Source organism: Patagioenas fasciata, chromosome 4 (assembly GCF_037038585.1).
Source record: "Patagioenas fasciata isolate bPatFas1 chromosome 4, bPatFas1.hap1, whole genome shotgun sequence".
Taxonomy (NCBI): Eukaryota; Metazoa; Chordata; class Aves; order Columbiformes; family Columbidae; genus Patagioenas; species Patagioenas fasciata.
Genome location: NC_092523.1, coordinates 78285784 through 78301492, shown reverse-complemented (window position 1 = coordinate 78301492; position 15709 = coordinate 78285784). Strand labels below are relative to the sequence as shown.

Here is a 15709-nt window from a genome sequence, read left to right as displayed (position 1 = left end):
AGCTTCAATTAGATATAAGTCTGATTACCAGGGATTGTTTAGGTTTAGATTTCCGTTGTTTGTTTTTCTTTAACAATAATTCCTACAGTTTAAGGCAAGGGCGTCAAACTCATTTTCACTGGGGGGCCACATCAGCCTTGCAGTTGCCTTCAAAGGGCTGAATGTAATTTTAGGACTGTGTAAATGTAACTACTCCTCCTGCGAGGAGTATTGAGCTGATTTTCTCCTGGAAAGGGTGGCAGGGCCGGAAAGGAGACACTGGTGCGATGATTGTGTTTGCTGTAGGGCAAATTAAACAATGGGTATAGTATATCAACACACAGAAAAATTAGAAGGGGCAAATACTGTGGGAGATGAGGAGAAGGTGTTTCTAGGGGAAGTTTTCTAGTGCATCTGTTCTAGAAATAATTCTCCCCAGTTCTCCCTATATCTCTAAGATGGATGACTTGTGGTTATTTTTCAGTACATCTGTTTTAATGGGTTTTTTTGGACAGAGTAATTTGGTTATGCTGGTTTCTAGTGAGCGTGTCTGAAAAGCGTGGGGTTTTTTGCTTTTCATTTGGCAGTGTTTTGGTTTGAGCTATTCTAATACAATGATCTATATTAAGCACATCTGGTCTTTGCTAGAAGTGTGCCGAGCCCCATTTTGCCACCGTTGTTATGGGCAGAAACTGAATTTGCCTTTGGCAGAAACAAAAGCTCCTGAGAGTGCTAAGAAGGAGCGATTGTGCGGGGAAAGGGAAAGGTGGTCTTAAAACACTTGCTTAATATTATTGCTGAATCTGAAAACATTTTATACTAGTGAAGGGAACCAGAAATATGATGCTAGAATACTGTTATTTCTAATAATCTCTTTCTGAATGGGTGTGAGGTTTTAAAGTCAAGGGTTTTGACTTCTTCCCCAGGCTCCCAAGTATTTCACAGGTTGCAGAACAATGAATGTGAAATCCAAAAGGGACCCTGTAAATCTTCTAGAGTGCATGTTGGGCTTGGTTTCACCTTCATTTTTAACATCACAGCTTGGTTTATTTTCAATTGGAACTAAAGTGGAGGCGAGAAACGGGGGAATTACTTCAGTACATAAATGTTTTAATTGACTTTTCTAACTGACAGAAGGAAAGCAAAAGGAATTCTGCATGTATGAGATCTTGCCTTGAAATCCTAAACCCATTGGAGGTAATAGCAAAACTACCAACTCTTGCTATAAAGCCAGGATTTCATTCTCTAGGTTCAGATTTTTAAAGGGGTGAAGGTTGGAGATCACGCCCTGTATTAAAGATGTACAAAGAGTTTGCAGAAATCACTGATTCTCTTCTGAAACACAGCCAGCTTTGCAATTTAATCTGCTCAATTAAATAACTCACGTCAACAGTGCTGTTGAGGATAAAACTGAAGAAGTATGGTTGTTTTTATTCTGAGTGTATCACATCCTACTGAAGCTGCAGCCGGCAGGATGCAGAATAAATTATAAAGTGCTAATTCAGTTATTTTTATATTTAACTCTTCCTCTTTTGGATACTTTTTCATGGATATCCGATGCCCTTCTTTAAGTGTAGTTGGCTGGGTTTGTTAATTTCTGGCAATCATTTTCGTATAAGAAACTCTGTTGCTGAGTAACAAAAATATGTAGTTGATTGTACAAGACAATGTTTTTTTGCTCTGAGAGTGTATTCTGTACCCTTCTAAACATAAATTCATTAACCTTATTATTTCAAGTAGTTATTAAAATAAAAGGGTTTTTCTTGCTTGTTTTGAGGTGAGGTGGGTAAGGTTTAATACAGAAATAATGTGTATAGCCTACCAATGTTTCCACAATTTCTAGGTTTGATGTTGAGCTTTACGTTTTTCTCATGTTAGGAGTCAGGGTTTTAAACTTTGTTTTTAAGCCAGCTTCCAAGATAAAGATAACAGAGTATCCATGACGTTTCCCCCTCAATAATACTCTCTCTGGCTTTTCTTGATCCACCCCAGCAGTGAGAATTCTTGTCTCCCAGCTCAGCCCCTAAAGAGGATCCCACAACCGTAGCTCACCATCAATTTGGTAAACATTAATCATAGTTCCAGTTGAGTTTCCGATTGGCATTCTTGGGTTTGTGCCATCTGTGTTATGTGTCTTTTGTTGGTGAACAACGTAGGCATTGTAGATATGCAGACCTGCAAGTGCAGTATTCAAAAGAAATGATTTTTGAGTAAATTTTAATTGCGTCATGGTAACTTAGGGCAAAGAAATGGGACTTCTGGTTCAGGGCAAATCAACTGGCATTTTTTGAAGGATTTTTCCACTGCCTGGATGTGGAGCTCAGCCTGGTTCTTTAGCTCACAGAGATGGTATTTCTGTTCACCACCCTCAGGCCAAGGAGAAGATGTTTCATAAAGGAAAGTAGCATAGAAGTATAAATTAGTAAATGTGGGAAAGTGTGTGAATGTCTTTAGTCCTCACATCCATCCTTAAAAACTGAGTTGACCCTTTTCCTTCTCTGTCTGGCTGCAACTGAGTGATACTGGTTGTTTTATCAGGTATGGTCCTCATCTAGAAAAAGACTTTAGAAAATCATTCCTCTATTACAGAGTTGAGTAGGGAATTAATTTAGCAGTGGTGTGTTAAAAGAACAGCAATAAGAAATACAAGTTTGGGGGGAGTAATTTCAGATGACTTTATAGGAAAATAATACTCCCTGTGCTTATTTACAGAATATCCAAATACTTTTTCTTATTGCTTAGTTAAGGTTGATCGGACCAATAGTCAGGCTGTGTAGCACAGAAACAACCTCTTATTTGTCAGAGACTTGACCACCAACACATTCTTTAAGAATTTTGCTATTTTATAGAAGAAAGCTGACTTCTTCTGTGTTTTTTTACCCTATATTTGGCATCTATTCCCTCACATTCATGCATTTAGTTATGTGAACAGTATTTATAATGAGTTACAGTACATTACACTAATGAAGAAGTTTAATTTTACATCTTTACCTAGCTATAAAATAAACTATTTTATACAAATGAAAAGTTGAAAGCTTGGGAAAATATTTTTCTTTCTCTCTGAAATTACGCAGCATCTCAGCTTGAAACACATATTTGCTGTAGGCCCCTTGTTCTTAGGACTTGGAGTATTTTTAGAGATTGACTGGAGCTGTAAGAAACGAAACTTCAGCTGGATGACAATTTCCATCTCTTTAAAATGGCTAAAAAGAAGAAAAGGGAAAGAAAAATGTTGATTTTTTAATTCATATCAATGGGCGTAGCCACTTCCTTGCAATTTCACGTGAGGTCTCTAGAAGACCCACGCTGTTGTGTTTTGTTGGCATTAGTTGTGTTACTAACTTCTCATTGGCTTCTGCTGAAGTCAAGGTTTCTAATTCAATTTTAATGCACTGATGGAAGCTGGGAGTCTGTATTGCACATGATTTGAAAGGGATATTAAAGTGGGACACATACGTGAAGGCTGAGGAAGGACTCAGGGTCAGACAGTTTTGACATAAATCCTTCAGGAAGTGAAGAGAACATAAGTGAGAGAGACAGGGCAAAAGTATCAGTGAGCTTGGTCAAAACATCATTGGAAAGTGGGAGTGAGGGGCTGGGATAGTGATCGGGTTATAGAAGAAAGGCAACTGAGAGGGAGAGGGAGGCAGTCAAGGGGAATAGAAGTGGGGGAGAAATGAGTTTTTGGAAAGAAACTTACTTGGCGTATTTGAAAGAAATACACAAATATTAAGGGAAGGATTGAGAAAAAATATTGAGTGCTTAAAACATTATGGAGGAGAGTAGGTTGAGGGAAAACAGAAGAGACAGTGATTTGAAGAACAGAATAATACATTTTGAGAAACATTGTTTTATTTTTTGTTTATAAATGTTGTAAAATATGGTACGTAGGTTTTTGTTTTCAGCATGGCAGGGAGTGCATAAGCAGTGATTCTTGCGTGCTCCTCAGAGCACATGCACCACACAGTGCACTTTTCATTGGAGCCCCTTATTTATTAGCTAGATGGATGTGGTCAAAACGTTATACCACAGACCCGTGTTCATTGTGTGTGCGTGAAAAGCGGCTATGAGGACCATTGCTTTCATATTTACAGTGCTTATCCTGACATTATCATCTTGAATAGTGCTGGTATTTTCAAATGAATCTATGTCACAGTGATGCGTTCAGTGGAACTTAACTCTTTGTTCCCCCAATATGGAGCCCTCATGGGTTATTAATTTATTTATATATTTATTGTTTGGATAGAATGTGTATTTCATGTAATAAAGAAATAATATAAAGATTTATTTTTAAAAAATTCCCTACCAGCTTGAACTGAACTGGCCAAAGACTGTGGATGTGTGACTTGCCTTCTCCCAGGGCTTTTGCTGCATTTCCTTTTCCCAGTGCCCTTATTCCTGGCAATCCATTTTAGGTGTTTGTACATTGAACAGCAGGCAAAAGAATCATTGGAAAATACAGCACTCTTTGCTGTTTTCCTCAGGACAACCAACTTATGATACAACTGGTTTTATCATTTCAGGATTGTTATTAGAGTGTGTGGTTAGGATAGACATGTGCACTCTGGCTGTGTCTCCTTTCTATATTTTGTTATCCTGAGCTGTATTTGGGATTTCAGGCTGTTCAGGATGATCTGGATGAAGCAAGGGAACAATGAACACCTGCAGATTGTATTCTTTCACCTGTAAACCAGAAATGTCTTTAAAGGAACATTATTGTTCACATCAATGGTTTGCAGACAAGCAAGAGCATCTGGGATGAGGTCACATAGTAGTTGTCACTTTGGGAAGAGGATCTACTTTTGGTTTCTGTGTGTCACAACCTCACTTTTATGTTATGCTGCTTTGCAGAGTGCTTGAATGCAGACCAGCTCTTCCTTTTTTTGGCTCCACAATAAAGCTAGGTGAAAGCACGTTCACATTTTTTAATCATTTCAATGGCATGTTAAGAGAACAGAGTCTGTGTGATCCCACTGAAGGCAAAAGGATTTGTCTGGGGAAGGGTACAAGGCCATTTCAGGAGGGTGAAGAACTGCAGGTCCAGGAAAACACCTGCTTTAGAAATAGTATCCTGTTAATTCACTTGGGCTTGCCTGCTTTTTGAGATGAGTCACCCATACAAATCTATCAAATCCTGTTCAGAGAGGGGTCTCTTTATTTATGGGAACAGAACTCTCTCTCTCACTTAATCTGTGTGTCATAGTCTTTAGGACATTACTACCATATGATGAAACTGAATATTTGATTGTGCAGTGCCAGTGGACCTGAATAGGAGAAATGATACCGGGGAGAAGATAAAAGGAGTTGATTTTCTTTTTAGGTGGGCATAAGCGAGTTCAATATTACCAGAAAAACTGCTTTGAACAATGCTGATAAAGAAGAGGTTTAACGAGGCTGGGGCTGTTTGCAGAAAATTAGTCCGCGTTAGGGTAATATTCCTGCAGGGAGCGTTTCTAATGCCCGCAGGAATGTGCCGGGGGGAGATGGATCGGATTCCGACCCAACCTTGCGAGCTCTCAGCTGCCAATGTGCAGTGGGTGCACCTGCGTGTTTCCCGCTCTGACCTCTGAGCAGCTTGAAAAGCTCTGGCATCTGCAAGTGCGAGGAAATATCAGGCTTTTAATTTATTTTTTTGGGTGGGTAACTTATATTTTTCTCTACACTTAGAACGCCTTTTATTTTACATCTTTTTAAAGGACACTGGCAACTATTTTGTGGATACGCTTTGTAGAGGTTTGAGTGTTGCATTCTTTCTTAAAATTTGATTAAACTAATATCTTAAAGATCTCATAGAGATACGTCCAAATAGATGAAGAGTATTCAATAAAAAAATTTAGTTAGTTGGCAAGACTCAAAAAAGTAATTTCATACTCTGTTGCTTATCTCAGTAAGAATGTTCTCCCTGGCAAGTGCAGATTCAGGCATGACAGCTTCAGCATTTATCTCATTCGCAGAGGTCTGGGATAGCATCTCATTTTCAAATTGTGGCGATGTGGAGATCAAATGTAAATACCGCTCTACAAGGATTGCCGCTTCCGAGTGTTCTACTTCAAAACCGGGATCTGCAGTAGTAACTTGCAAATTTTAAGTGTGTGTGATTTGCTTCGCTTGGAATTAACTGGTTTGTAATGACACTTTGATTTGTGTTTCTTTATCAGACATCACAGAGTGGTTAAGCTGTTCCGCTTATGGACTTCCATGTCGGTAATTTTATGGTATAAAATTGTCCTTACTAAATGCACAGATTTTCCTTTTTGGAATTCAAAAGTCACTCACTTTGGCATCTGTAGCTTATTTCTTGCAATCTACTTAATTGAGTAGTTTCTCTGTTTATCTTAAAATGCAGATAAATGGCTTTCAGAGCAGTGTTTATAGCTTAATAGTTCCTGAAATAAGAGTCAACATTATCTCCTAGACTCTACTAGTCATAACTAATGATCCCTCTGCTTACACTGTTGAGCAAGTCGGGAGACACTGAACTCTGCGGAGAGCAAGGGCCCTGTGCGGTGGGAGGATAGTTTGGATGTGGTGGCGCCTGACAGACAGGCTTGCACGGCTCTGGAGTGTTAATTGGGAACCAAAATGTGTCCTCGGCCACTTCCAGCCTCCTATCACTGACTTATTCTACGAATATGGATACAGACTTGAGGGTGAGTTGACATCACGCAGTCGTCTCGCTTCCCTCGTCATTTAATGATATCAGTTTACTCTTCTATTTGCTTCAGTTTTGCCCATCAGGGCACGTTTTGCAACGTGAAATCTCTGCAGGAATTGGGGGATATTTTTAACGTTGCAAACATCGCTGGCAGCCAGCCTAACAGAGGCATTGTGTTGAGGGCTGCAAGAGGAGGAGAAAATAATTAGGCAGCTGGCAGTTACTGTATTTTGTCCTAGGGCTTTTTAAAAAATGATATTTTAATGTATTAATGAAAGTAAGATGCTTATTTTAATATTTTCTTGACAAGAAAATAGGCGTGACTCCTGTGTGGAGAGGAAAGTGGTAGGCTTTCTTTTCTAATGGGGTTAAGTGTCTGCTTCAGGAAGAGACAGGAGAGAAAAGCATGACAATAAAAAATAGAAATTAAACTAAAATAAAATAGGAGAGAGAAAAGAAGGAAAAAAAGGAAAGGAAAAAGGAAAAGGATAAAAGAAAACAAAAAGAAAAAAGAAAAGAAGAAAATAAGTAGATTTACCACTCATGAGAAATGCTATATTATTATGACCTTGGGAACAAAAGTTGTTTGTTTACCCATGAAATATAAATAACATGGGGAGCAACAATGCCTCAGTATGTTAAGCACTAATATTCTATATTTCTGTCAACTTCTTCATATGACCTTTTACCTGAGATTTTTCTAACTTGCAAGAACAACATTTATTGGAAATCGCAAACATAGGTGCTGTAAGATGCTGGCCTTGAAGAATTTAAGCCAGCACAAAGTTCTGGTTTCACACAGGCAATCCAGCAGCCTGCTTTTGCTGCCTTTAGGTGAATTTTAGCTGGTGATACACAAAGCAGTCTCCGTAACTAATTCTTATGTCTCCACAGCCATCTAGTCCACTGTTTTGAAAGGCTAATTGAATGTAAACATTTAGGTGGGTGACCAGTTGTAAAAGGAACTGTATACAAAAGCTGTTCCTACTTAAAGGAACTTATATCAGTTGTGTTTACGCTTCAGCTTCCATGTTTTTCATGGTTTTTCTGAGCTTTCACATAATCTTAAAAGTAGGTTTTGAGCTTTGTATTGGCTGGAGAACAGCAGCTGGTATAGAGCACAGCCTGGGTAACACCACATACAGTGCAAAGGCCACATTGTACGAAGAAAGCAAACTCCAAACACTACTCACAGCTCTGAAGATGTTTTTATGGGATGTACCTGTGAATGGACTATGAGAGACACAAGGCAGAATAAGCAGGAGGTCTGGGGACAGATGGAGAGGAGCAATGTGGTGACTCCAGCATCACCACTATGCAGTGCAAGCACTTTCTAGCTGGACCATGTTACAGTGTTGAGTTGGCAGCAGATGGCACATCATGTACACACAGCCTTGCTAGTAGCTACTACCAGTAGCTCTCTAAAGTAAAGGTGTAGCAGGAACAGACCAAAAAGTATGGAGGAGGGAAAACTCAACAGTTGGCTTTGCTTGTATTGAATAGCTTTAAAAAAAAAATGTGTAAGGCTCCAAAAAAAAAAAAAAAAAAGGAAATAAGGATTTGCAAGGACAATATATGCAAATTTTTGGAGGAAATTAGAGGTGACTTTTTTATTTTGATGTTGATGATGTATAAAGTCTCGTTCCTTACCTTTTCCTCTGTGGATCAGCTCAAAAATCCAGATACCTGTCTTTGGTTATTTCACTAGGAATCACACCGGTTTCACGCAGCATCCTGAAAAGTCAGCCGTTCTATACTAAATCAGTTGAAAGTTTGTATAGTTCCACATTAGTTTTGAGCATTTTCTCATAGGAAGATAGCTCTTCTAAAATGTACATCTTTCTTACTTAACCATAAAATAACTCTTTGGAAATAAACCCATTGATAAACAACAGCAATAAACCTTCCAAGAAGAAACTGGATACATAATTTTGAATGTGCAGATATCTCTGATTTTCATTACCAGTTTCCAAAGGTGGAATTAGATTGGGTAATGATGGAGTAGACACTGAAGTATCATTTTGTAGAGAAAAGCTTTCAAAGTACAAAATGCTGTGATCGTGTTCTGACTGCAACATCTGAAGTTTATCGGTTAATATCAGAAAGAAAAAGAAAGCTGATTAGTAACAGTAGCTATAGATCATCTCTAGCAGTTATATACTAGCATGGAAATGATAAATATTATGTTTTCTATGTAGTGGGTGTGATATATTAGACAACCATGTTCTCTGGAATGAATGACAATTACCAGGTTAGTTTACCTTGCATTAAAGTTACAAAGTAACTACATTATTTCAAGGACGTGAAATCATAATCTCTGCGTGTGTTTTTTAATAATAACATTCTGTTATATACCTGTGCAGATCACAATTACATGGATTTTTTTTTTATCTGTCAACTTGTAAGATAAATATCAGGATAATTAATTACTCTCAGTGATTGTGTCTCTACCTTGGGGTGAACTTCTTGCTAGCTTTCCATTAAGGGACCAGATTTTGCTCTTTGTATATACTTTTAATCAAGCTTCTTGCCATTTTTGGGACACACTATGATAAAACCTATGTGTCCTGGTACCAACTTGAGAACCTCTTTGGCGACCCTTCCTCCGCAAAACAAAACTGTGAATTGCTGGTTGTATGCCATCTTTTTTACTAGTCTGTTTTCTATTGACATTTTTTGTTTTGCTTATAAAGTAAACAGAAAGAAGCCTAAAAACCATTGAAACCTCATGATTTGGCTCTTTGGAAAGCATGTATTGAGTTGGATAAATGAGAGCCAGGCTGCTGTGGTGGATCCTATATTGCAGGTAGACCCACTTTAAAGGGAAGTAGGGAGCAAAAAGCTCCTGCATGCATTTCACATACTGACCTTAGACACTGATGTTAACCATATGGAAATAATTACAAACCCCATATTGCTCAGAATCTTTATTTTATTCGTAATTCTAGGATTTTCTTTTTTTTCTCCCACCTTTCTGCTGTCAATATCCTCCGTAGCCTGAATATTGCTTTGCGCCTGGTTGGAATAATATTGTTTGCCAGCTTACAATCAAAGGGAGCACAGAGGAAAAACAGCTGAGCCGCATTAGGCAGAGGCAGCCTGGGCTACATTTCTTTGCTGCTGAATAACAAGCCACAGGTGCAGGATTAGCCCAGCGTACGGTGCTGTGTTTGCCCAGCAGAGCCCCCCGAGCTGCCCTCTGCTCCTCACATGACTCTCATCTTCGGGGAATCCAGCAAGCCCGCGGAAACACACTGTAAGTAGGTTTAACTTTTCAGCTTACAAAGAACTTGCCTTTTAAAATAGTTTTTAATTTATTTTTAAGGCCTGGTTTGAGTAGTTCAACAGATTTTGTAGGAAGGTCAAAGAGGGGAACGTGTGGCTAAAGGAAAAGCAGCATCGCCGGTGTGCTGGCGAGACATGGGGCTGCCCCACAGGGTGGTGGGGACCCAGCTGCTCTCCCTGTGCTCTGTCCCGGAGAGAGGGACTTGGGGATGGCCAGCAGCAGGTTAGGTGGGGTTTTGTGTTTGAAGCTTCACTTCTGGAGGGGAGCGACATCCTGGAGATGTCTTGTTCATTACCTGGGATGGTGGGGCAGAGTTGGTGCGGTGTGAGGGATCTGCTGGAAAGCTTTGGTTAATTTAGTTCGGAGTAGAGAGGTGGTAGATTTACAGAAGACATGGTAATTGGCATTCAGCCTGATGAGGAGTTTAAATGGATGTTTCTCTTTTTCTCCTGAAATATACTTCAATATTACTCTTCGGTTTTGAAGTTATCTTAAAAATAAATGTTATGGTAATAACAGAGCAATTTTGATGTCAGCTTTGCATTTTAAGGGTGAATTGCAGACTTGGAACTGGTTTTCGCCTTAGCAATAGACACCTTTCTGTCTAACTTTAAAGGTACTTTGGCAATACATAGCACATGTGTATGTCAATAATTCTTATTAAAATGCTGTATCTGCTCTATGCATTTTAAACATTAGTTAATTGGACAAATAGCCAAATAATAGATCCAAGTGTTCTTTGCCTGCTAAAACTTTTAATCACTGTTCATATATGGCAGAATTGTTTCTTGCTTAGTATGCTATAAAGACTAAGGAAAGAAAGGTAGTCATGCTGCTCTTTAAAACTTCTGGTCAAGATGCAGAGCACGTGGGATACAGGTTTAAGGATGTTTGCAATTGTTTTTTCTTCCTTAGACTTTGAAGTGCTTTATGAAGCGTAGTTATAAAGATGTATCCATATGACATTGGAACAAACCAAAGCAGGCAGCCCTGGTGGGGCTGATGGCTGGTTCTTCCTCTTGCGGAGGCTGGAGTGGGTGGGTGAATGTGGCATCCTGCCCATGGGAACCAGTGGATGGTTGGATGGCAGTGTCATCTGGCACAGCACAGGTGGCATCTGCCTCCTTCCTGCCCAGACACCAGCTCAACAGATGCTCTGGAGCATTCAGACAGGGAAACGCTTTTAGGCTGCTCAAATGCTTTGGGAAAACCATAGCACTTATGTCTGTGGGCAAAATCGATTATTGTTCTTACACACATGCAATTAATTTTGGTTTGCGATAGAGACGCATTTCCTCCCCCTTTAAATGGATTTATTTGTTTTCTGTCAAAGTGAATAAGTCAGTGACACTTTCTGTTGCATTGGGCCAGGTTTACAGAAGATAAGATTTGTGCCTCAGCCACCCTTTGTGAGCACAAAGATCTTCTTCATCGCTTGCAATTTCTACACATGCAGTTCAAATCCCCACTCAGCATGTGCAAGGAGGCCAACAGTAGCAGCAGTCAGTGCAGTTCAGTCCCTGCCTTGGCAGCTGAACAGGGCAAGAATTTATACCGTCACTTGTCCAATTACATAAAAACACTGCTTGGCCTGGTCACTTGGCAGGGTGGCATTTGCCTCTGGGAAGAAAAAACCCTCGCAGGTCCTTGAGAGCTTAGTTCAGCAACAGTGAGTTGCTGAGTGTGCCATAAATTTGTGGGATGCAGGGATGCCGATGGCATCTACCAAGAAAAATTATCAAAATATACTTGTGTTTTTTCAGATGCTAAATCATCTGTCCTTCTAGGAGACAGACTGGCACTTGAGGAAAAGTTGGGAGGGGACTTGGTAGGAAGCACTATAAACCCCATGATTTGGGAAGCATTTGTGATAAGTTGATCAATAAATCAGGTTTAAAGGAAGGTAGTTATATATCTATATATGGCCATAAGACTTTTAAAAAGCCATTAAAAATATAGCATGCTTATGCCACAAGATCTCTATACCACAGTTTCGTTCTTTAGCATGTCTTCATAATTAACTTTATTCTTATGAGAAGAGGGAACAAGTCCAACATAGTAGGATTGGGAAGGGAGCCTGTGATTTATGAAGTAGGTTACCCTTTAGGCTGAGCTGGGGATATGTCGCATCGACTCATGAACAGCCAAATCCAGTTAGAAGGGCACTAGCACCTCTGAATAATGTTGGCACTGTCTTCTGCAAGCATGGCATGTGCTCATGCTAATTATATTTTAATATACAGGTGCAGTCTTTGATGTTGGAGTGAGAATGGCTAGCTGATATTTTTATCTTCCAGGCACTATTTTTGTCTTGACTGCTGGCATGGGGCTCCTGGGTTTCTTTTCATTGGAAAAGTTAACAGGAGTGATGGTGATTTATTAAGCGTATCTAAGAGACTCACAGGGTCAAAACCGTCTATTGCTCTTTTAAATGCCATTGCCTGAATGCCTTAATCTAAATATCATCTGAAATTATAAGAAGTAAAAATCTATAGCTTGCCCGTTGCAATCTTTGATGCTTTCCTGAAGATTAGATAGCAAAGCATAGTTTAGTAGTGATGGTATCACATTGCGTTGCTTCCTGTCTGTATTTTTTTGATCCCATTCCCAGTGCTTAAGAGAGTTTTCCAAATGGCTTGTGATGATGTTTGCGTAATCTCCTGATGGTGGCATTCGGTGTTTGCTGCTTGGAATTGCATGTGTATCAGGGGATTTGCAGCTTAAAACCAGAAATAACTAGCTTTGGATATTAACAGCAATCTCCCTATCTTTCTTTACATAAATGCCTTCTAAATTAAGAGTGCGGCACAGACTCCACTGGTTGTAGTTCGTATCCAGACTGCTTGTTGTACATCTTGGTACTCAAGCTCCCATTCCTTTTTTTGTTCAGGAGCTGCTCATAGATGGGAGATGGGGTTTTGCAGCTGAGCCTTGGCTGGCATGGTTTCTTAAGTTTTGATTATATTTAGCTAGACATTTTTCCTGAGATGCTGTTAAGTAAGAGACGAAGCAGCTCAGGTACATAAAAATGATGAGAGATAAAACCAACCTTTTTTCTTTCAAAGGAACTGCTTCAGCAATTTCATTGAAATAGTTAATTTTTGCTTTCTACGGTAAGGAAAATTGTAAATTTGGTGAAGACATGAGACTATCCTTTAATGTACCCTTGTATGTTGTACCTATGCAGTATCCGACTTTCTATCTGAAGCTATCCTGTAAAGTAAACGTAGGCCTTCATTGTGGACCAAACTGAGAAGTAAACTAATATATAAAGTAATGCCACCATGGAAAACTTGCATTTCTGCATGTTTTCTCACAAAGCCAGGCTATCTTGCCTTTTAAATAAATAACTCTTTCTAATTATTTTATGGTACCTTAAATACCAACACTTTGGGGAGATCAGAAGTCTGATCTAGCTGCACCTACATCTCCTCTGATTATTTTCAAGTGATGCTCTCCTATGACTCAAAAGCCTTTTGGGGGTGAAGTAAGAAGAGACAGTCGTTCTCAGATCTGTTATCCTCATACATGTATCAAACAGCAGTGCTTTAACACAAGTATTTGCAAATGTTGGTTCATTTTGAATTTTTTCCAAATGAAAACCAGGTCAAAGATTAACTGTGGCGAGCAGAAAGGAGAGGAAACCAGACAAAAGTAACACTCAATCAAGCTATGATGTAAAAGTGGACAGCAAATTACATTTTCCTTGGGTTATGATGCCAAAGAAGCCTTTGCACTTTTAAGTTGCAAGTAGAATGCTACATGTATTAATTTGAATGGCCTTGTCTCGGTGGCTTTGCTACAGGTTGTTACATTCCATGCTGAACTTAACTAGTTTAGCTAATAATGTCATGTGTGATTAAGATGGTCAAACAGGCTTTGTGGGAGAAAGGTGCTTATCCTTTTTAATCAAACACAAAACCAGCTTCTGAAAAATAAATACATTACCTAAAGTAGAGCCTTAGACATGTAGCTATATCGGCACTTGGTGGCAACTCTGAATGTGGACAGAAGTTTTAAGAAAAGTATCTTAACAGATTGTTTACAATTGCATCAGATTGTAACCTTTCTTTCTTTGCATCATGAATAGAAGCAAAACCACCCCAAATTTTGAACTATACATGAGGGGGAGCAATAAGTAGGTTCTACATATTTTGGTGTACAAAGAAATGCAGCATAGGTGGGAAACACTACCAACACACTACGATGTTTTTACTATGCCAGTTTATTACAGTACATGTATACCAGGGTACAGTTAATTTCAAACCCCATTTGATACCAGCCTCATTTGGAGCTCACTAGTACAAGTACAGTCATGCACCGATTAGAAAACAGGCTTTTTTAAAATTTTTCTGATGCTTTTATGCCAGATTTTGTTTACTGTGGTGTTGGATCAAAACTGTGCAAGTCTCAGCATCTGAATTTCCCTTGGGTTTTATGGTAGCCTTGAATATCCAGCAGAGGGAAACTGTCATGAACCATTTTTCCATCTCTGTTATATGATTACCACCAATGGAAAGTGTGTTACTCTTGACTATTTTACACAGTAGATCAGGCTGAGTTCAGAGGTGTAATTTATTCCAACTCCTTTAACTGGGCTGTGTTCACCAAAATAGTCCTTTATCTGATGACTGTGAAGTACAGTGAGTTAGCAGTTAGTTATTTCCCTTTCTCTTAATCATGGTTGATGGTATAACCCTGGCCTGCTGGGAAGTCATCAGGCTGTAGTTTATGATGGAGCATAGAAAACTTTAGCAAGGTGTCATATGATAGTTTTGTATTTTAATAGAAGTATGATATGAGGTATAGATGAAGTAACTTTGTGGCTTAAAACTTCCATCCAACAGTTTTGTGCACTTGACTGATTTTCTTCTTTTTAATTGCTGTTCAGACACTTTTGCAAGAACATATTTAATTTCCAGTCCAAAGCAGCAGCTGGAACAGCAGTTCTGTGATGTGCTAAGCTTCCTAGGTCTATTTTCTTTGAAGAATCAAACATTGCTCCCTGTCAGCGAGTGCTGTTGCAAGCCAGACATTGTTACTGGCCTGAGAAAACACAAATAGATGGTACTGCAATAGTTTGAGGTTTCAAATACCCTACGTAGAAAGTGGAGCGAGCAGAGCACTCTGATACTTTAGCATCTGTTTTGGGAAGGAACAAGTCTGACTCCTGATTAACCTGTGCAGAGTCCTGAAAGGTCTGTTCTTTCACTGCATGTAAATCACATGGCTGTGGCATAGAAATTGATCTGTTGAGACAACTATTGCTAATTATTCATCCTCTGGGAACAGGACCGCTTAAGACTTGGATTGCAGAATACAGAGTAACAAAATACAGAGCTTTTCGCCTCCTACATTACCAGACTTGTTGACTCAGAGCAGTGTCCAGCAGTCATTGCCATCTGATGGCTGTGGGCCGGTGTGAAATGAGCTATTGGGCTTTATCCAGATTCTAGTGGAGAAATTCCTGTCCAAGTTGCATAACTATGGCTACAGTTGGCAGAGGCTGGAGTACTTACTGGCAGCCATAGCAGAGAGCTTGAGGTGTGAATGTATATTAAGAGATGGGTTCCCTAGATCAGATATTTTGGACCTATGTGAGCCAATGCAAAGCTTAAATAGGCCATTTTCCTTCTGTGTGCAAGGTACCACTGTCTACAGACCTATTAAACAGCATTATTTAAAACCAATATAAAAGTTGTCCTAGTGGTTACCTGACTGTGATTGTGGAGTGGAGGTTTGTGATCACTTTTCTATCATTTAAAAAATTATAGCAAAATTGAAAATCC

The 15709-nt window shown here is 39.3% G+C and overlaps 1 protein-coding gene across 7 annotated transcripts in view; it reads left to right on the top strand.

Annotated features, from left to right (window-relative positions):
* The window catches only part of BMPR1B (bone morphogenetic protein receptor type 1B), a 203302-nt gene that overhangs the window by 157519 nt on the left and 30074 nt on the right, over positions 1-15709 (top strand). For 2 of the 7 annotated variants that reach the window (XM_071808249.1, XM_071808251.1), the window contains one exon: positions 9631-9890. The exons of 2 other annotated variants lie outside the window; for them this stretch is intronic. In XM_071808249.1, coding sequence (XP_071664350.1) covers positions 9845-9890 — 46 coding nt within the window. In that variant the 5' untranslated portion in view covers positions 9631-9844. Of the gene's footprint in view, positions 1-5933; positions 6101-6443; positions 6630-9420; positions 9441-9630; positions 9891-15709 lie in introns of those variants that run through there. 3 more of the 7 variants (XM_071808248.1, XM_071808250.1, XM_071808252.1) reach the window with 3 other exon arrangements.